At 37.7% G+C, this 21,744-nt stretch overlaps 4 protein-coding genes across 7 annotated transcripts; 2 read left to right on the top strand and 2 right to left on the bottom strand.

Annotated features, from left to right (window-relative positions):
* Window positions 1-1,009: 1,009 nt before the first annotated feature.
* Window positions 1,010-5,527, bottom strand: LOC139778181 (leukotriene A-4 hydrolase-like). 2 transcript variants are annotated; one of them, XM_071716035.1, is made up of 10 exons: window positions 4,604-5,527; window positions 4,033-4,151; window positions 3,698-3,943; window positions 3,546-3,614; window positions 2,949-3,222; window positions 2,465-2,763; window positions 2,041-2,304; window positions 1,661-1,953; window positions 1,327-1,593; window positions 1,010-1,155 (listed from the first exon to the last, which is right to left on the bottom strand). In XM_071716035.1, the coding sequence occupies exons 1-9, from the start codon at window positions 4,650-4,652 to the stop codon at window positions 1,365-1,367; spliced, it is 1,842 nt and encodes a 613-aa protein (XP_071572136.1). In that variant the 5' UTR covers window positions 4,653-5,527; the 3' UTR covers window positions 1,010-1,155; window positions 1,327-1,364. The 2 variants fall into 2 exon arrangements, with proteins under 2 accessions (XP_071572136.1, XP_071572137.1); XM_071716036.1 differs by having other exon boundaries at window positions 2,465-2,709.
* A 427-nt stretch (window positions 5,528-5,954) lies between these two features.
* LOC139778184 (polyadenylate-binding protein-like) lies at window positions 5,955-12,403 on the bottom strand. 2 transcript variants are annotated; one of them, XR_011719502.1, is made up of 6 exons: window positions 12,339-12,402; window positions 12,062-12,277; window positions 9,824-10,131; window positions 8,828-9,050; window positions 7,649-8,019; window positions 5,955-6,856 (listed from the first exon to the last, which is right to left on the bottom strand). XR_011719502.1 is itself a non-coding variant. In XM_071716042.1 (5 exons), the coding sequence occupies exons 1-5, from the start codon at window positions 12,373-12,375 to the stop codon at window positions 7,703-7,705; spliced, it is 1,101 nt and encodes a 366-aa protein (XP_071572143.1). In that variant the 5' UTR covers window positions 12,376-12,403; the 3' UTR covers window positions 5,955-7,702. The 2 variants fall into 2 exon arrangements, 1 of the variants encoding a protein (XP_071572143.1); XM_071716042.1 differs by having other exon boundaries at window positions 5,955-8,019; window positions 12,339-12,403.
* A 1,929-nt stretch (window positions 12,404-14,332) lies between these two features.
* On the top strand, window positions 14,333-15,553 carry LOC139778188 (cytochrome b-c1 complex subunit 7). The gene is made up of 4 exons (XM_071716052.1): window positions 14,333-14,491; window positions 14,606-14,656; window positions 15,075-15,241; window positions 15,340-15,553. Exons 1-4 carry the CDS (start codon window positions 14,464-14,466, stop codon window positions 15,415-15,417), a joined length of 324 nt encoding a protein of 107 aa, XP_071572153.1. The 5' UTR covers window positions 14,333-14,463; the 3' UTR covers window positions 15,418-15,553.
* A 149-nt stretch (window positions 15,554-15,702) lies between these two features.
* Window positions 15,703-21,694, top strand: Napi-iii (Na[+]-dependent inorganic phosphate cotransporter type III). Of its 2 annotated transcripts, none has more exons than XM_071716038.1 (6): window positions 15,703-17,063; window positions 18,460-19,334; window positions 19,573-19,779; window positions 19,869-20,079; window positions 20,251-20,906; window positions 21,361-21,694. In XM_071716038.1, exons 2-6 carry the CDS (start codon window positions 19,131-19,133, stop codon window positions 21,589-21,591), a joined length of 1,509 nt encoding a protein of 502 aa, XP_071572139.1. In that variant the 5' UTR covers window positions 15,703-17,063; window positions 18,460-19,130; the 3' UTR covers window positions 21,592-21,694. The 2 variants fall into 2 exon arrangements, with proteins under 2 accessions (XP_071572139.1, XP_071572138.1); XM_071716037.1 differs by having other exon boundaries at window positions 15,703-17,091.
* The last annotated feature ends 50 nt before the right edge of the window (window positions 21,695-21,744 follow it).

The following is a 21,744-nucleotide window of genomic DNA, read 5'->3' as shown; positions in this document are numbered from 1 at the left end:
TCAGCCAACGTCAGCGCCATAATGGTGCAGCCAGTTGAGCCAGTACTGCTAGTAGAGGAACCGCTCACTGAACGGCTAATAGCAGTAGAATGTGATTGGTTCTTACCTTTGGATCCACCCAATCACAAATTAGGATAGGAGACACAACTTGTGTCTTGTGTCTCCCAAGAGAGAAAGACGCAGCCATGATTGGTCGTGTTCAGCCAAGCCGCTCAGTAGCAGTCGAACGTGATTGGCTCTTACTTTTTTAGAACCAATCAATCAACGCAGAGGGTTGATAAGACGAACTCAACAGTTGTGCAACAGTTGTGTCTGCTGAACGCGCCCATTATGCTGGGTCTACAATGCGAGTCGTGGGAAATTGACCAATCACAGTCGAATTTGAGGAGAATAATCGACTGTGATTGGTCAATTTCTTGCGACTCGCATTGTAGACCCCGCATTATCACCGCCATGTAATGGCGCGCGTATACAAATGAGATCTTAGATCGAAATTGGCGCGTTTAACTCCCCGGAAAATCTGTCGAGACCAGATTTTGAAAGTGACTGCTGCAAATTTCGTCGATAGAATACCTACAGGCATATAAAAAAATCTGCTAACGGAATATAATGACGGATTGGCTCTGCAGAAATTTGTCAGCAAAATCCGATTCGTAACAATTTAAATGTTTACAAAATGACAGATTTTGTTTGGTTTCTGTTGACAATCTGTTATCAAATTATATTGGCAGACTGTGCCGGTAAAAAGCGAATAAATTCGGAAAGAGATGCCGGATTTTTTTGCGATAGCCGAGCAAATCTGTTGCCAATATGTTGTACTGCGGGCAGTTCGCTTTCTAGATCCATAATTTTAACAAATAATTTCGATGATGGGATCGTGAGATCCCAGAAATCGAACCGCATAAATCTTGAACTATTGCAATCTAAGGGTGCGGTCACATGGACTGATGTTTTAGATGAAGCAACCTAGCTGTACTTCATTTTATTACAAAAAAAAATTAACGAAATGTTCATGCAGAGATAGATTTATTTATCGATTATTAACAAATTATTTATATTCTATATAATTAATTTTTTTTTCACAAATTTAAATATTTTTAGAGAATAAGAATTGTCATATCATGTTGCGCACCAACTCGTTTTCAATCTTTAGACCTGTAATTCACATACAAAATAAACAACTTTTTAAATTTTAGTTAAGTTATCCAAATATGTATGATATAAAAATCAATTTTTACATTCTTTCGATAAATTGTACAACATTTGTTATACTCTTTTTCTCTACAATAAATAAATTACTTTGTATGTCAGTTAATATTGACTTACTTTGTAAAAAGAAAAGATGATTTGGTTGTTAATGTGTGTCAATTTAGCCGCATAATTGAATTTATTTTTTCCTGTGTTTTATGAACGAACTTTTTCTCGTTGCGTCTATATGCTTCGATCGTTATTAGACGTATTTCTTTCCAGTCGTATAAATCTTCAAATATAGAACACGCATACTTTGGCGTAGAAAAGTGAATGGCAAAATTCAAGGCAGTATCAACTATAGGTTCCCATCGATTTTTGATACACAAACGTATCCAACGGAACCTGAGAAATAGGTGTGTGTTACATTACGCAAATGTGAATCAGTCTAAACGCGGATACTCATATTTACCGTATTTCATAAGTGTGGACATGGGAATCATAAAAATTTGACATTGATTTCATCTTGATCGCGGTCAGGCCGACAGACGAATCATATAGGTATTTTAAAAGTTCTATTTTCTCAATATCAGAATAAGATATTACTTCTACGAATTTACGAGGTATATCTTCGGCATTATCATCCCATCTTATCCATTCTTCCGCTAAATTCCAACATGCTGTTTCCAACGCGGTTATTGAAATGTCTGGAATAAGTGATTCTGTGCAAAAAAAGTATGTGCTCCAATCAAAAGAAGTTATCATCTAAAACAACACAAAATTTATTATTTTTAATGCTAAAAATATAAATACTGATAAAACCATAATTTATTTGAATAAAAATTGCGTCACCTCTTTTTTCTCACAAAAATTAGCACAGTACTCAATCAAGTGTTTCATCCAATCTTGTGTGTTTATACTTCTGTGTAGAAAAGTATAAAAATATAATTTAAGATATCTTTCGAATACCGATGGTCCTCCTAATTCATGCTGTAACTTTTCCAAGAGCATACATCCCACTTCATAAGGCACACGTTCCATGAGATCATTAGGCGAAATATTTCCCAATCTGGGTATTAAACTTTGTAATATACCGATATCCTTGTATCCTTCAATCTATAATACATTTTCGGTAATAATATACATATAGTAGAAATACCGAAACGCGCACGTGTGTGTGTGTGTGTGTGTGTTACAAAATATTGTTATCTGGCATCATGTTCGACGTTATTTATTACTTTATTTGTTTTATCTGTAATAAAAGTTAATACTTTACCCTTTTTACCAGTTTGCGGTCCATTTTCATTCGTAAAAATTCCTTCGTTTTCCCATTAATCGGCATGCGGTTTAAAATTTTTTTGCAAATAAACATACCGATACTCTTACTCAACCACATATGATCATAATTTACAACAAAATACTCGGTCCATAAGTGTGAGATTTGCTGAGCAAGTGAACTGATCAAAGAGATATCTCCGCGAAGTAAGGATGGCGATACAAATATCACGTTTCGACATTGTACTGTGAAATACTTGGGTGAGATAGTTGGTGGAAGCACGCATATATTTTGTTTATCTAGAAATTTTAATGTAATAACAAAAGAATAATAAATAAATAATAAATAATAAATAAATAATAAATAAATAATAAATAATAAGTAATAAATAAAAAAAAGAGGATTTCTAATTTACAAAAATAAAACTTATTGTGTGTGTGTTTTATTAAGTTGATAAGTATATGTAATTTAGTTGATGTTTTACCCAAAGGAGATCCATACAAGTCATCGGCAATCTGCAACATGCTTTCAAAATTCTCAAACGTCGTGCGGCTTTCATCGATAAATTTGGATTCAGCATACACATTGATTCTTGGACAAACTCTCGCCGCCTTTAGTGATCCCACAGCAATAACTACCCCGTAAGCCGGTGTTAGACTCCTTTGAACAAATTCATATATCATGGCTTGGTCTTGAGTTACAATTATATTTTTCAATTTTGCGGACATTATAACTCTAAAATTCTTTGGTGTTGAAATCTAGAAATAAGAATTTAAGACACATGAAATATACATAAAAAAAAATAAATGGACCGTTTAATTTAATTTTTACCAAAACAGCTTAAAAGAACATGTAAACATATATGTATATATATAGATATAAATAAATTATTATAAATATATTATAGATACATATGTATATTCACAAACATACATTTAAATTAATTTTATTTACACATAACAATTTCTTTCCAAACTTTTCATTACTTTATGAATTGTATTAATAATAATCATGTTACTGTGTTTATATGTATAAACAAGTAAAGAATCCATATAAATACCGTCTATGTATAAATTTTTACCTTAGCTGAATACGTAATTTTGACAGATGGTGTGTCTTGGCATGGGAACATGGCTCTTGCATATGTATACTAAAAGATTTGAAATCTATATTTAACGTACGTTGATCAAGATAAATTGATTTGTTTATTTATATATGTAACTGTGAGTTTACCTTAGTGTTAGACAATAGGAAAGGATGTTTGCCATCGGCAGTTTGCTCAGGTGTTAGCCAAATTAGTGCACGTGAATGTTCACTTGTTCTGTATTCAATCTCTATTTTATATGTTACACGATTTCCTGGCAACTCTATCTTAAATATATTTCCGCAAGAACAATTAAGTCCAATATCATAACATAACGGTGACCCAGTCTTAGAATCTGTGACTTTTATTATATCAAGATTGCAGCTATCCAGAAACTATAATTATTCGGCATTACCATACATATCAATAATAAATCAAAATTTTTGCTGAATGTAGAAAGAAATATCTCACTACTTATACTCACAATAGTCCCTTTTTCACATTCAGATTTTTTTATTATATTCAAAATCGCTTTCCCTTCAAGAACTTTTTGATCAAAATCCACATTCAACTCTAAATGGGTATGGTTTACACGCGCGAGTTCTAATAATTAGACAGGTACATAAATTTAAAAAATATATAAGTTAATATTGGTAATAATTGGTAATATAGAAATGTAATGCACATGACAAAAACAATATATTGTAATTAAAATTAATATAATTGCGTACGGTATCATTTACGCGAGACACTACCGTGTTTCTTGATATATTTATAATACGTAAATAATTTTCAAGTCTTTATACTAACACAGTTTATGCACTTGAGAATATTGTAAGTTAATTAACGTCGCGAAATAGCAATCTAATTTTGAAAATTGTTAATTACTAAAGACACGTATATTAAATGTATGTACAATGGGAAGAGAATCTCATCTTCCCATATGAATTGTGCTAACATTTGTCATTTCATTCTATATTCTTAAAAAAGAATGAATAAAAACATTTTAAATCCTTTACGTCATTTTCATGTAGCTAATTAAATAATTAAAGTACCTGGTAGCGCACAGCTGTATGGATCATTATTTGTTGAAAGAATATCCATTTTAGCACAGTCACTCTACAGCTCCTAATAATCCTCTGTAACGGACCGTTGTGAACTGACAGCAGTAATATATAGTTCTACCTTTGCTCATATTTTCCTTTGTCTGGCAACATCGTATGTTTATTAGAATACCGGATAGCCGAAGAGGCTGTGACTTTCAACCACTAATATGAAGGACTGAATATATATGTGACGAATCGAGGGATTGTTTACTTCGGTTACACTTATTTACTTAGGCTTTATTTTTGTATTTATTCGTTTAAAATTTAAATATTGAAACATAACACTACAGCATATAATCGAGACGTTAGATTTGCAGTTGAACAATTTCGACATGAGAATCGTGGAAATAATAGCGGAAGAAAAGACGATTTTGAAATGACGTTATACAAATTAAATATATCGTTGTATTAACGCTGTTCCTCGATAAGAAATTCACAAAATTGAAAATCGTACGCGATCTATACAGTGCAATAAATACGCGACATATTTATTGAAAGAAATCATGCGATATATGTATATGATTATTTTTATGCTTCGTAATTATGATGTCTTGTCCATTTGTCACAGATTGAAGGATGTATAAGTTTCCGAGATAATTGATTAGATGTAAGAACGTGTAGACGACAAGGATATATATTTATCGTTTATCGCGTATACTTCCACAAACCTGCGCACATTGCGTATTGCAAATTTGAGAAAAATATTGTTAAGCAATAAAAGATACCATGTGTGATATATTTGCATAAGTTAAAAATTATTTATCTATATATTTTTAATATTTTTAAATTATATAGAAACCATAGGGATAAACTGAAACCAGATGCAGTCACAACTGTGCAAGTTATCAAGGAAAGTACGTTTATGTCCTCGATAATAATATTAGCTCTCTGTTTCAGAACTAACGACGGTTTTTTTTCATATAATTAATGCCAAGATTTTCATGACATATCATACAAACGGCTTCCAAGCTCGCGACTTAATTCTGATATCACATCTTTAAAGAACTTATTTCATATTTATTTCATATTTTGATTCAGTCACAAAATACAAATTTTCCTGCGTATCAACACATTTTTTTCATTACACAGTACCACAACCAAAATAATTATTTAGTTTTGTTGGTAGATTATGATAGGTGCCTCCGTAGCACCCCGGTACTAATCATTTGTTTACGTTACATCAAAATTTTGTTTTTTTTAATTTGAAATTTGACCACTTTGAACCATTTTTCGGATCAAATCCAGTTTTATTTTAAAGCATAATTAAAAAATTAATTATAAAATAACATTTTAACAAAAATTTCACTGTTCTGAACATTTTTATTTAAAAATAATGAAATAAAATCAATTAATTACACTTTGCAAAAAAATTGGTAAGAAATAGTTGAAAACTAATATTAGACGGAAAAGTATTAAAACAAAAAACGTATTCAGCAGATGTAACAATTGTATACGTTAATTGCCTGCGGTTATATCCTATCTAATACTGTCTATTACACATGAGATCTATTGAATTAAATTAACTTTTCATAAGCCGTTCGTTTAATCGTTACATCTGCTGAACATTAGTCTTATATACATGTATCTTGAAAGAAATACTTATTATCTTAAAATTCTAGAACTAGGAATCTTTTTACCATTCCGTTTCCTTCAGTAAACAAACACAAGGCGAACGTAACCGCTCATTCAGAAAACGTGTCCGCATTCTAATATGCCGAATACGAAGATATTTCTCCCTTAAAATTTTATATCGTAAAAAGTACATTTCTGTTTTCTCAAGTGATATCTCGGAGCCGGTTACGTCTTGAAAAGTAAATCCGTTACGAAAACATACATTGACACGATTATAATTTCATAAATTTAAAGAAATAAAATAAAATAGTGGACAACACCACGCACGATGTACATCGAATCAAATTTAAAACTTATCGATATGTAATTCTTCTTATTAAAAATAAAGATTATCGATAAGACGTTTTATTATTATTTTTTTTTTGCGCGATCGCTTAGCCTGATAAGTGCTCACACCACAGTAATACGGCTTCGTCGAGTTTGGCCTTCTCGGATTCCATGTGCTCCAGCATATAAAGGTTTGCTGTCGTCGATCTCCTGCAATATACCGATGATCTTACCGGTCAGCAGTGTTGGAAGATTGCTGGATTTCTGGCGCATGTGTGGTGTAACGCAAAAGCATCCATAGACCTATTATAAAAAGAGAATATATGTTAAAGAAAATAGTTTCTGAAGGTTTTTAGAAATTAAATAATATAGTTCACACATTTTCAGCCGACTTTGTTATATAAAAAATCAACATTTGTTGCAACTGTTATAACTTCTTTCCAAAGACGTATATAATTTGCCCCTAATTGCCCTTTTTTTACTCTAGCTTAAGGCCTGTGTCCACGATGCTAGAACTTGGTCCGAGAACTTAGACCAAATTTTAGCATCGTGGACAGAGGCCTTTAGAGCGACTGTCAAGAGTCGCCATTATCCCAGGTTTCCATGCACGCGTTTCCGCGCGTTATAACCCGCATCAAACATGCGTCTCCATAGGTTACACTAATCAAATGCGTGCTTTTTTCAAACGCGCGCGTTTGACAAAATATTTTATACTGGAGAAAGAAAGAAAAAGTGAGAAAGTATTAGGGGCAAATCAACTTTCTTGCTCTGTCTCAAACTGTCAATTTCAGGCTTCACTCGCTACTACAGCAGGGCTGCGTTCGAAAACGTCACCCGAGTGCACACGAGTATACTCCCTTCTCTTTCTATCTCAGCGAGTTAGAAGGAGAAGGGAGTATACCCGTGTGTACCCGGGTGACGTTTCCGAACGCAGCCCAGAAGTATAGGAATGACTAGCCAATGTCATTGCTTCTTTTCATGCAAATGTAACCCTGGAAATGCCTTATGCGAAATAATCTGCATATGAGCATGCAAAATGGTCACGTGTTGGCTGTGCAGTTATGCGTCAGAAATTCTGCAATCTTCAAACGATACCAGTCAGTCGTGGATACATGTCTCTTCTTCTTCTTCTTAGCCGGATCTCCGGTTCTAATGAACCATAGTACCACGCTTTATGCTCAAGTCAACGGGTCCAGAGTAGGGGAACACTGAAGCCCACTTGTATGAATCTAAGGCATGATACATGTCTCCTTGGAGTCTCCGGGAAATTCTCTTAGCATTTGCTTTTGTGATAGCGCTGCGATCAACGATGTGAGCGGCTCCTGGCCCTAAATGTGAGCCAGTCAAAGGCTTGCGCCAACCGCGCAAATGGAACAGTGACTGCTCGCTGCGCACGTGTAATCCCTCTAAACGCCGAAAACTGGTCCTGAAACGGCTTCGTCTGACACCACGAACTGCTTGTAAATCTGAGACACAGAGAGATTGTAAAGTAACAATTATTTTCACTAATATTTGAATCCAACTACAATTATTATTGTACAATATTATAATCAATATAATAATGTTAAGGCAATTATATTGTTACAATAATTAAGTACATATTCATTCATTTGTAAGATAAGAAAATAAGTTTAATTAACAAATAATAATTTTATTTTTACAGACCATCCTCTATAGAAACCATTTCAGATATTCCACTAAAAGACAACAACTTTTCTGGTTGCTTTCAAGCCTTTCAAAACATTTATGACTTTTTAATTTCATTTTTAATAGCGGTCTGTGGTACTTCTTTATACATGACTAATCTGTTAGATATTCAAAACAAACTCCGACAAAATAAATAATACAAATGATAACAATACAGGATTTAACAGGATAATGCCTGGTTCTGTACACAAGAGACTGATTCATAGTTGAACTTACAAGACCGGATTCTAATCCAATTCTTATCTAATATACACCTCGATTTCTATCAGGATGATTAACTCTTATCTTGACACGTTATTTACAGAGGAACTGATGGTTTTGGTTTCGCCCCATCACACAAAGGTCTCTCCCAAGACGAACATTTTTTTAGGAGCGGATAAGGAATGGGAAACTTTTTAAAATTTCAAGAAACTTTTATGGATAGAAATTGATCGGACGTAATACCCATGTTTGTATCTTAAGGATTAAAGAAATACAGGTTTAACTTTAAACAAAAGCAAATTATTGTTACAGGCGTAATAATAATTTGCTTTTGTAACATTCTATTCTTAATTTCCTTAATATTACCTGTATTACGTTCGGCGAACATGATGTCACGATAGATGCCAAGCTGTGCCGCCAGTACTTGACATTCTTGATCAGCATTTTGTGGCTTGTAATCGTCCCGAACGTAATTCAGCTTGTCAGTCATGTCCTCGTCAAAGTGAAAATTTGGGAACAATGAAACATCAGCCTTTTCTTCCAAATCCTTTCGGCGTTCCTTATGTGGGATAAACTTGCCAATGTATACCTGTGAGCGCAATCCACATTGAGAAACAAAAAAGAAACACTCGTTTGATCAAAGACTTATATACGTGAACTGAGCGCTTCTACAAGAAGCTATGACACCAGAGAAAGAGAGAACAAGTGCAAGGACAATCTATCTTTGTTTGGCTTAACTTCTATTGGAGAAAGTTTGCGTGATAAGAACTATAAAGGTGCCATTTCACGTTGACGCTCGACGCTCATTTTCAGCGAGCAAAAACCTTCAAATATAATATATTTTATTTATATACATATATAAATTTACTTATATAATATAAATAAGTAAAAAATATTATTTCTAGGGTCACGTGGTTTCGATTTGACGCTAGCGTCAAGAAATAAAGCTGAATTTATTCAACATCCAGCGTTGACGCTGAATCGTCGTTGATCGTCTCAGTACAATCAAAAATAGGCTTCGAAATACGTAAAATATTAATTATTTTCAAGTAATATCTTCAAGTAATAATATTTTACGAATATATATATAAATAAAAAATATTATTTCTAAAGATTTTTGCTCACTGAAGATGAGCGTCGAGCCGATCGAGCGTCAACGTGAAAAGGCACCTTAAACCTTTTCTTTTCTTTCTGTGCGACAAGGACATGTCGGAGGACAATAGAAAGGGAATATAACTATTCTTTTCATTAAGTCTTGCCTTGCAAGCGCTCCCACAGTCTATGTACATAAGTCTATGGATTTGATAAACGAATCAATCGAGTGACAACTTTTATCCTGATGGGTAAAGAGCGTTACTTTACCTTCCTGCCACTTCGCAACATCTTGTTGATCTCCTTGATAGATTTGTTGGCTGCTTCCTTCGTTTCAAAATGGACATAACCCTTTGACGTGCCCTTTGATTCGCTTTTCTCAACCTTACACGTCACTATCTTGCCGAACGCGGAAAATGTATCGTACAGCGCTTGATGATCTATCTTTTTGTCTAGGTTTGTAATAGATACATTTTTGTCATCAAACTTGCTTAAAGTGGGAAAGTCCTTATACCGCATGATCTGAATAGGCCGCCCGTTTATAATGCAGAAATTTATGATATCAATGGCCAGTTCGGCTGAAACATAAACGTTTACATATGTATTTATGCTAATGTATCATCTTTGCGAAAGTTGAATAATTTAAATATTTTACTGCCATGCTTAAAAGTGTATTCCTTATTGTTAAATCAATTTATGTGTGTATAATACACTTGCTCTTGCAACTGTCGAAAGTTTGTAAACTAAAGATGCATCTGCAAAAACTCAATATTTTTTAATTAAATTATAGTATTGGATATGTTTGTAGAGTGGAACGCAAAAGTGTCTTTATTCCAAATAACCTTTGAAAATGTACAAAAAGTAACTCGCTCATAACTTGAGCGCAATGTGCGACGAGCAATTGCACAGCGACTATGATTTTCTATGAACTCATCCTCCCAAGTATAATATATGAAAAGAATAAATCTTGTATTTTTCTGTTTGCGTATCTCGCAATACATTTACTAAACCAAGTTATAGGTTGTAAATTCGTTGTTTTCAATTAAAATTTACAAATTTTGATTCCTTTTTTTCTCTCACAATTGAAATTAATGTAAAATTACAGAATAAGATATATTAATAATGTTTTCCATGATTTTATCTTTTAATATAATATAAAAATAGATGCTTTTCTAATTGATAACAAACAAAATATCTCTGAAGTTCGAGTTATCTCGAGTTCATTTATCTCGTTTTAAATGCGGAAAGTGTAGCTTAAAAAAAAAGTTAACACATTGCCTGCCTAACAAGTTTTGTCTTAGCAGGGCACACACACTTTTCCGTAGAACGTAACAGTAAGGTTTCGACCAATCGTGTTGCTCGATTCTTACTTGTACGGTTAGACGGCCGAATCGAGCAACACGATTGGTCGAAACCTTACTGTTACGTTCTACGGCAAAGTGTGTGTGCCCTGCTTTATCGTGTGCGTTACAGTATACTCACAGTCTGCATTATGGTAAGTATGTAATGAAATAATGTGTAATGTGATTAGATAAAATTGTATCCTTATGAGCACTACGTTGAATAGTGCACTTTATACTTTATATTGTTATCTACTTGTTTATATTGTTATATGTCTATATTTTTAGCTGTTTGTACCATTTAAAATTTTAATATAGAATTTTAAATAATATAGAGCTAACAATATAGTGTTTTTTTTTACAAGCATCTTAAAAGACTTATGATAATGCCGGATAACCACGCTGACAGTCAAAGTATTAAGGCCAGTTTTATAATAAAGCCGGTTCTACAATACGTCGCAAACGATGGACAACTGGTAGTTGAAAAATGTTATTTCCACGTTGCGCTTGTCAATTGCGATTGTAAAAAGAAAGTTGGCGAACTTTTAACTTTTTTGGCGACGGTAACTGTCAATCGGCAATCAGAAATAACACTTTTCAACTAGCAGTTGCCATCGTTTGCGATGTATTGTAGAACCGGCACAAGTCATATGTCGGAGTAGGATGTCAGAAACGCATGCCGATGGTCCAATAAGAGAATTTCTTTTTCGATAACGAATTTTCCTCATTGGATCATCGGTTACGTTCCAATATCCGACTCCGACATACGACTGATGGGTGCTTTTCAGTTAACGACACAAGTCGACACAAGCATCGTTCTATCTTTCTTTTTTGGTGATGAGTAACAAAGATAAAACGATACTTGCGTCGACTTTGTGTCGCTTGCTAGAAAGCTCCCTTTGTTGTTCACTAGATATTGAAAAAAGACAGAATGACACTTGTGTCGCTTATGAAAAGCACCCACGGTGGAGCAACGACGAGGATCCAACCAGATCCAACAGGGCGCGCGTCGGCGCGATGTATGAAAGTAGCACGTGGCGATTCACGTGTACCGATTACGTTCACGTTGACCACGTGGATTACCACCACTGCCATTGTGGGAATGGGGCAACGATAATTAATAATAATAATAATAATAACAAAAATAATAATAAAAATATCAAATTACCATCGGACCAGCATTTGAAGCCAACGTATGCGTAGCCAAGAGAGCTGTTAGTATTCTTGTCGCGGAATACTTTTGTGAGCCTCACAGGCCCGACCGTTGAAAATATCTTGTCCAGCATCATCTCGGTGATGTCGACATGCAGGTTGAGTACGTAGAGCGAGGTTCCAAGGTTATTGAGCGCACCAGAATTCATGGCGACAGCTGTGGAATATCTCGCTGGGAAAAAGGAGACGGTTTCACGAAGTGGATATAAGTTTGTGGCCTACCTCGTGCCTACCTCTGGGGAAAAGTAAACGTATGTACATACAGAACATACATTCACACAAATGCACAACATGCACAAACGTGTCACTACAGTGTACAACACGGAGACACCTACCAGCAGTACCAACTGTGAGGGTGCCGTCACAATCGTCACATGCGGCGTAACTTGCGTAAGCGTAAGGCCCGGTCTACAATGGATGTTGTAAGGGTGCTGTCACATGGCAGTCAGAAATTCGGAAAACGGAATCTCGGAAAAGTCCGAAACTTTTGTGACTGGGCTCCCCATGGACTGATATTTCCGGAATAAGTAAAAATTGAAAAAATTATTTTTATTGTTTTAGAAGAAAAAAGATACTTACCGTAGTAGTAGAGTCTATTAAAAAATAAAGCTTCGACGTATTTTTTATTATACTCTAAAATTATATAGAAATTTCTTTAATTTAAAAATATGTTAAGGTTAGAATGCCATTTAGTTTTCCGTAAAAGTCGTTTCATGGGGAGCCCGGACCTTGAAAAATCGCACCGATCGAGCTGACTCTGATTGGTTGACCCCCTCTCCGTTACTTTTCCGAGATTCCGTTTTCCGAATTTCTGACTGCCATGTGACAGCACCCTAAGTCGTAAGTCGTAAGAATTGACCAATCACAGTTCATTATTCTCCTTGCGGTCGAAGACTAATGGCCAGTCTACAATGAGTCGTTAGTCGTTAGTCAGATGTCGGAAGAAATAGTTATAAGCGTATCGTAAGGCAATCGGAAGTCTGTAATCGGTGATCGTAAGAGATGGCATTTGACCAATCGCTTACGATTGCCGATTACAGACTTCCGATCGCCTTATAACACGTTATGACTTTTTCCGACTCTCTTCCGACATCTGACTAACGACTAACGACTCATTGTAGACTGGCCATAATGAACTGTGATTGGCCAATTCTTACGACTTTACGACTTACAACATCAATTGTAGACCGGGCCTAACTGCGGCGTAACTTGTGCCGACAAATCAGGGTGCAGTCCTACGTAGAGGAAAAAAGCGGAACGGAAAGGAAGCATAGTAGGAGGTAACCAATCACTTTCATTCCGTTCCGCTTTTATATGACTGGGTTCCCTATGGACGATATTTTACGGAAAAACGGAAAGAATTCTTACCTAAAATTTACAATAATTTTGAATTATCTTTGTTTTTCCGTAAAATATATTCCATAAGATTGTTCCATTTATCATAGACAGATATTATCTCATAATGTTAATTATTTTTATAAAGTATAATTAATAAAAAATGATTTTTAATATTTCCGTTTTTCCTGGTATGTATTATGTATGTACATGGGGAACCCGGTCATATAAAATCGGAACGGATATTTGGAGAAACGTTCTCTGGGGGTCGATTCTGTATCTTGGGACGAGGTGAAAATTACAAAAGTGAACAGATTTACTAGATTTCGACAAATGAAATTGTAGATTCTCTGGTGAATTTCCTCACTTTTGTAATTTTCACCTCGTCCCAAGATACAGAATCGACCCCCTGGGGGCCTATTACGTATCTTTCACGAGGTGAAAATGCAAAAAGTGAGAAAATTCACTAGTGTATCTACGATTTCACTTGTCGAAATCAAGTAAATCTGTTCACTTTTGTAATTTTCACCTCCTCAAAATACAGAATATCGACCTCCTGAACGCGACCATTCTATCTTTATCGCTCATCAAGTGTAGAACAAGGATAGAATAAGCAAATAGCGCTAATAGCGCGCTCCCCGAACGCAGCCTATGTTTTTTTTTCGTTCGGTTTTTCCTCTACGTGGGACTGCACCCTTATGTCACACATCTTTATATATACTTATATCGCACGTTATTATCCTACAAATATCATTTTTCAAATAACTTTATAATTATATAACGTAATCAATTCTATAATTGAAAAATGTGAAATACTATTTGTTGGATAGTATTATATTTATTATTTAATTATGCTATTTGCTCTTTTGAATTGCCAGGGCCGTATCTTCGATGGTCGCGCCGGTGTCGCGCGTCGTGGTGACAGTCGAACGCACGCCGCCATTTAATTTCGGTGCATTAATCTGCTCACCGTGAAGTCCGTCGTATTTTCTCGCGATTTCCCCGTAGAAAGCGTCACTAGAAATGAGCAGGCGAATGAATCAGTTGATCAGTAAATAGCCAATTTCATTCCCTTGTCTCTTTTAATAAAATCTCCTTTTTTGTTTCTTCACGCGATCGATCGTCAAGTGAAATGATTCTTACATAACGCATTTATTTGTTTCAGCCGTCGGCTTCAAGAAATGGTGCTACAATATCAGCAGATTTAATCAATACGGTAATGAAGAATGACATTTTTACGTCGTTGATTTGTATCGCGCAAAAACGGAGTAAAATTCCCGACCTAACCTAACATCGTTGTGTTGATATATTGATTTTCTGGTGTAGAGGACTATTGGACTATTGGAGACAAGCATTTGTTATGTTTGAAATAGTAATGCCTATAGTTGTACTGTAGCTGCCTTTTTTTATGTATCAATTTTGTATATTAGCTAAATTTGATGACAAGAACTTGATTAGTAGTGTTTCGATATCACTAGCTAAACGTGGATGTGTGCATTTTTATGAAGAAATTAACGCTAAGGAGTATGACAATTTGTTCACGGATTATACCGATTGTGCAGAAATTGTTTGGATACTGTACATCCAGAACTAATTATAATTGTATTATAAGAAATTAATTTTTCTGCCCACAGGTTTATGGAGGGATGATTTGCTCATTGAAGATGCGGACGTGATCGAAGCGCTGAGGCGCCTGCCTCAGGAAATCAAGGATCTACGCAACTTCCGCATAGTGAGAGCCATACAGTTGGACGCCAACAAGAGAATCCTACCCGAGGAGGAATGGACTAAGTATGAAGAGGTCAGTAAACATCAATTGTCATTGATTGATCGATGTGACTCTAGTAATAATATGATTGATCTAGAATTTCCTCAGCTAACGAAAGAATGTTTTTATAGGACGTACTTTACCTTAAGCCATACGTCGATGAAGTTGTGAAAGAGCGCGAGGAGAGAGAGGCATGGGAGGCGTCGTAAAGCGTAGCGCAATGATTACTATAGCAATATAACAAAGATTATCCGTTCTTTAATGCGGAGAAGAGCTGGTCTGTACATACATAAGATGAATAGATATTAAATAAATTATATTTGCTTTTGTTGGAAACAGCAATAAGTATGCGGCAACGTTCTGTACTCTGTTGCGTTGCAACATCCGTCTAATTTCCCAAACGACCACTTCCAAGTAATGAATAATATGAACTGCAAGTAAATAAATGACAATAAGCCGACTCAAATTGATAATGTGGAAAAATATCTCGCAGGAATAGCCACATGCTGCGTATTGATAGAATATAACATTATTATTGTTTAATTATTGTAATGCACATGCCCCTAAATAATTCCTAACTCATTACATGAAGGATATTGAATAGATTGCAGACAGAAAATAGTCGTTGTTGGAAAATGTATATATTTTACCATCGGTTGTTATCGCGTTCATCCGTCACTCATTAATATCTCCTATATAAGTGCACGTTATCAATTATTTAGATGGTACGCGTGATAATTTAAACGATAATCAAGCGGTAATAATAATAATGATAATAATGACGTTAATACGCTCCATCAAGGTCTACGAGTTGAGCGAGAAAAAAAACACGAGAAAGCGTAGAACAGCGTAGTGAATGCAATAAATTCATATGACACATAAAACGAGTATGTCTACAAAATTTACAATATTTATAAATCGATAAGCATTTAGTATTTATAAAAGAGCCAGTTTTCTTTAATTTCTAAATGGACATTCAAGAAAGAAGAGAAATTAAGAAAATGCAGTTCTATCGGTTATTATAATTTTTTGAATACGAAAAATACTGAAATTTTTGAAGTCGCATATACTTATAGGAATATTTTAGCGAGAAATTTTATTATAGTTAGATTTGAAAGCCTCAATGAGGGTGATTGAACACGTGTCCTTCCGTCCGCGAATTTTTAAAGAAAAATTGACCAAAGTCACACTTTCCGAAGCCCCATTCTTATCACATTGTATTGCCGTCTTTTTATTATTTTTTTCGTTTTTAAATTAAATGTGCTTTTGCATCGAGTTTCAAATTGACATCTTTTCGAGCTTCCTCCAACTCCGAAATCGATACCTCGACACACCGCGAGACGATTAATGCACCTCGACTTGTCCCTCAGTGCCCATGCATGGACGAGCGTCCTGCAAATCAGCGCAAATCCGCGAAGATGAGGAAGAGGGTGAACGAAAGAGCTCCAATGGGATTCGACCGGGCCGTACTCGCCGTACTCGTGGATCGTCCATTGATCGTCATTGGGTTGCATCATCCCCCTACATACGTGCGGCACGCGTTTCGCGGGCAAATTGACGGATCAATATCTCACCCCCACGCGGAGCTGAGCCGAGCGGTGAGCGGCATCGCTCCGAGAGGAGAAGCGTGCGTGCGGCCGCCAAAAGTTTCAAGAACGCCGTTGTGATTTCATCGTCGTCCGAGTCGTCTCGCGCGGCGGCTCCGAGTGCTGTTGGATCCCGCTGGCCCGCTGGTCCTCCTGAACGCGAGTGTATTCCTCCCTCGAACGCCGAGCGAGTATCCATACCTGCCGGATGAGACCGCGTGACCACCGACCTCTCGCCAGCAACGTGCCGAAGGACACGACGCGCGCTGGTCAGCACGAAAAATGATTCGGAGCGTGGTAATTCAGCCTCCTCGACATTAAAGTCTCGAAGTCACGCCGAGCGCGGCCGCGATCCTCGGTCGTGTCCATTTCTCGAAGGAAGCGGGTTTTCGAGCTTCGACCGGCGCGGCGGAACGTTCGAGAGATTATCGTCGCTCTGCATGCACCCGGCAATCGGCCCGACCGTCTCCGACACGGGACGTCTGAAAGAAATCGAAGGAGAGAATTTAATTCGGCGACACAGCTACGGCATTTTTCCCGTTCGCACGCTGATGGTCGAAAATCGACTCCGGATCTGTCGGCGAATTGTCGGGCTGTTTAACGGAGGCGACACGCGGAGGTTGAAATTTTCGCACGTTCGATGGAATTTCGTCGTCCCGGGGGATTTTTAGGGCAGCCTCCCGGGATTGAGAAGACACGAGAATTTTGTGCGTATTTTGGGGGCTCGTGACAACGCGAGTTGTCAGTTTCCGCGTCGCTATATATAGTTCGAAGATCGAATCGCGGTGGATGACTCAGGGGTCGCGTTGAAAGTTACGGGGGCGCCAATTGGACGGCTTCGATCATTTTTCGTCTCGTCTCGCTGTCTCGTGGAATGCACGGTCTCTCGGGGTGAGATTTCGGGGGTGAAATTCTGAGTGGCATCAGAAGGGAAAGTGACGTAAAATCGGGGGATAACGTGAGAATAGCTTCGTTAGAATCTCTTGGCGGCGGAGGGAGAGGGGGGGGGAGGAAATTGAAATGGTTGGAGTATAACGATCGAATAAATGCTCGGGGGGTGCATGCAATGCTGCATTCAGCCGGCACCGCCAGCTCGTTCGTATCTCAATTTGGGAGGAAAAATGTTGCAACTCGTGTTGAAAGCCTGCTCGTCTAATAATTCAGATATCCTCATTATCGGAATACTAAATTTCGAATTAATTAAATGATTCTTTGTCTCCTTTTTTTGTGTAATTTTTGTAAGATTTTTTTCCAATTTTATTCCAAGATAACGATATGCAAAATGATGATCTATTTTTGTATTTTGTATATTTGGTTTTTTTTAATAGTCATCTATTAAAAGATACGGAATGTGCAATTTTTTAATATTTTACATGAGATACGAATTCTTGTTTGAAGTTTCGTCCCTGGGAAATTTGTCTCGTTCTTTTTCGGAAAGACTAATAAGAGAGAAAAATTAGCGATAAGAAAAGAAAAAGAACAAATTCTTTTTTACTACCAAAAGTGTTAAATTTTGTGACTGTCAGATTTCAGATTTGAAACATATATTTTGAGTGGCAGTCACGAGAAACCTATGAGGATTTTGCAATGTTAATAGAAATTGTATATTGTGTATGATACGTCGTGCCAGATACAGTCGATGAGATCGTTTTGTACGATTTGCAGATGCGGGGAATACAGCGACCGGCGTGTTTCCACACGAGGAAAGCGCTGATAAAGGAGCATCAAGAGGACACGAAGATCGCCCGTCACAATCTCGATCCGAGGAACAACACGACGATCGTTGAAAGAATAGTCAGCCACCAGTAACCTTCCTTGTTTCTCCGAGTATATTAGCTCGGCACACAGTTGTGCATCGTTGACGTACGAATGTGCGATGAAATCACGATGTTAGATAAATCAGGTGCTGCGCCAAAACACTACCTCTGCTACATGTACAAAACTACCGAAGAATTGATCGTATTAGGGCTACAATGAAAAGATATAGATACATTATTATATTATAAAAGAATTATATATATATATATTATATATACATTCATCCAAGTATATATAGAAAGGATATATTCTGATGGATAAGCGTTTACACACAGTATTGATATAACGTTCTGTATCAGAAAAGACTCTTCCTTGCCACGAGGTCCTTAGAAGTCGATTGACATTATTTGTTATGGAAGCGTTTAGGAAAAAGAGAGAAGATGATAACTTATGCCTATCAATTTTCTGACGGATGCACACGTGTAGTAGGAGGATAATCGCATAGAAGCAACATACACGCAACAAACACATTGCATCGAAAGCTCAAGCCGAATAGATTTAAGTTAGAAACGAGAACAATGAGTATACCATACGATGAGAGCTTGATCTGGATAGTAGTGGTCGGCTTTATAGTGGCGTTCGTCCTAGCGTTCGGCATCGGCGCCAACGATGTCGCCAATAGCTTCGGGACGAGCGTCGGCGCCGGGGTGCTCACGATATTCCAAGCCTGTGCCCTGGCGACCGTCTTCGAGATCGCCGGTGCCGTTCTGATAGGATACAAGGCAGGTATCGAGACAACGCCCGTTGTCAAACTTTCCTATTCATTTCATAAATGAATAAAAAATATTATAAACCGAAGGAATAATGTATATATAGTTTATATTTCTCAAAACTTGCTTTAATCTCGCTTGCTTTATTTCTGAAAGCAAGATTCGCACACGGATTTTATAGAGCGACCGATAGTAATAAGTTGGACCTCTGCAAATTGTTCTCACTTGGCGATTTATCCCTCCGCTGCAGGTCTCCGACACAATGCGAAAGGGTATACTGGACGTCTCGTTGTACGAGGGCCACGAGAAGGAGTTGATGATAGGGGCGTTATCCAGTCTAGCTGGGTCCGGTATCTGGCTACTGCTGGCTACCGCGTTACGACTTCCAATTTCCGGTACGCATTCCATTGTTGGTGCTACAGTTGGATTTTCGCTCGTGTGCCGGGGTACCGCCGGGGTTAGTAGCACCACGACGCGTTGCGATTGCGTTACGTAGCATAGCCCATGAATGTAGTAATCTAACTTAAAGCCGTATTGATGTCGCAGGTAAAATGGATAGCTCTCGCTAACATAGCGGCGTCCTGGTTTGCCAGCCCTGTACTCAGCGGGATTGTATCTGCCAGTATCTTTTGGGTTCTGAGAAAATCGGTGCTCCAGTCTAACAAGCCATTTGAACAAGGTCTCTATATTCTCCCCATAGCATACGGTCTGACCGTTGCTATCAATATTATGTCAATTGCGCTTGATGGACCTAAACGTAAGTATTTTAGAAAAATGAAGTATGTCATTTTATCCCAAAATTCGAAATCATATATTTTCAAGAGAGCGAAAAGAAAAATATATTGTTGGGAATGATATACTTCATGCAATACTCCTCATCATCTTGAATTTTTCTTCTTATTCAAAATGTGTTTTTTTAATATGTTAGTATTAAAGATGGACAAGTTGCCGTGGTGGAGTAGCTTGATAATTTCGCTGCTGGCGGGCAAATTCACTGCGTTGTACGTATACGTGTTCGTGGTGCCACGACAGAGGGCGAGAATACTATTATCATCGAACGGCAGCGACGAGAAAGCAGCGGCAACGACGGCGGCGCACTTTGGCCCCTGCCAAGAGAATAACGAGACAACGGCGTTGTCGGTGATCTCGGAGGCTCCCTGCGACAGCAGCAATGGTAACGCGAAGGCCGATCTGGCGCCGAAGTTGCGCGGTAACACCAGCGAGAGCCCGTTGCTGATGGTCACTCAGGCGGACGCAGAGAACGCGCAGATGGACGGGATAGTAGACGACGATGAGCAGCCGGAAGTATCGAGGCTGTTCGCCTTTCTGCAAGTGCTCACCGCGACGTTCGGCAGCTTCGCGCACGGCGGCAACGACGTCAGTAACGCGATCGGGCCGCTGATCGCGCTCTGGGCGGTATACGCGGAGGGTTCAGCCCGGCAGGAGGCCGAAACACCCATACTCATACTGCTGTACGGCGGCCTAGGTATCTCCACGGGATTGTGGGTGTGGGGACGCAGGGTTATACGGACCTTGGGCCAGGATCTGGCCCGCATCACTCCCACGACCGGATTCACTATAGAGGTAAATGGGCGGTCCTTAGAGAACTGATTATTTTCGGGGAATTTTGCGTAAAACAGAGTTAATCTTTTCGGTCTCCGATTTTTATCGCGCAGAAAAATATTATATCGTATATCTGAGTACACAAGAATAAATTTATGACACGATTTTCATGACTAATAAGAATTGATGTCCATTACACGCAACATCTCATGAAATTTTTTAATTTAATTTTATTTTATTTTCTCAAAGTATAAGTTGCGATCCCTGATTTGCTGTCCAATCCAATGAACATTGTAGGCCTAAAGGAATTAATAATATACCATTATTCTCTATCTCTTTCTCCTCTACATATATTCAGAGACAATATGACAAAGTCATTTCCTATTTGATTTCATAGACATTGAGCCTTTCTCTCCACTCATTGAATTATGTATTACTTATCTCGTTGAAACCGACATGAAACTTTCGATTGCAGGTGGGTGCCGCGGTGACGGTCCTGTTAGCAAGTAAAATTGGTCTACCCATCTCAACAACGCACTGTAAAGTGGGATCGGTGGTGTGTGTAGGATGGGCCTCGCGTGGCGGCGAGGGGGTGTCGTGGAAGCTGTTTCGCAATATCGCGTTCGCGTGGCTGATCACCGTGCCGATGGCCGGCTGCCTGTCCGCCGGCTGCATGGCCATTTTCCGCGAGATAATTAGTTTGTGATCCTTCGCAGTTGCGAACAACCGAGGCGCTTTAGACGCAGAAAACCATCCAAATACTGCTGTTGTCAATAAGTTCTGAACAAATAAATGGTCGAACAAAGGAATTTTCATCCGCTTCGTGGCGCTTTCTCTCAACTTCCTCTCATCGCAATCC

This window comes from Temnothorax nylanderi, unplaced genomic scaffold, assembly GCF_030848795.1.
Source record: "Temnothorax nylanderi isolate EJ_2023f unplaced genomic scaffold, tnyl_v1.0 TNYL_tig0174_pilon, whole genome shotgun sequence".
Lineage (NCBI taxonomy): Eukaryota > Metazoa > Arthropoda > Insecta > Hymenoptera > Formicidae > Temnothorax > Temnothorax nylanderi.
This window is presented reverse-complemented; position numbering and strand designations above follow the sequence as displayed.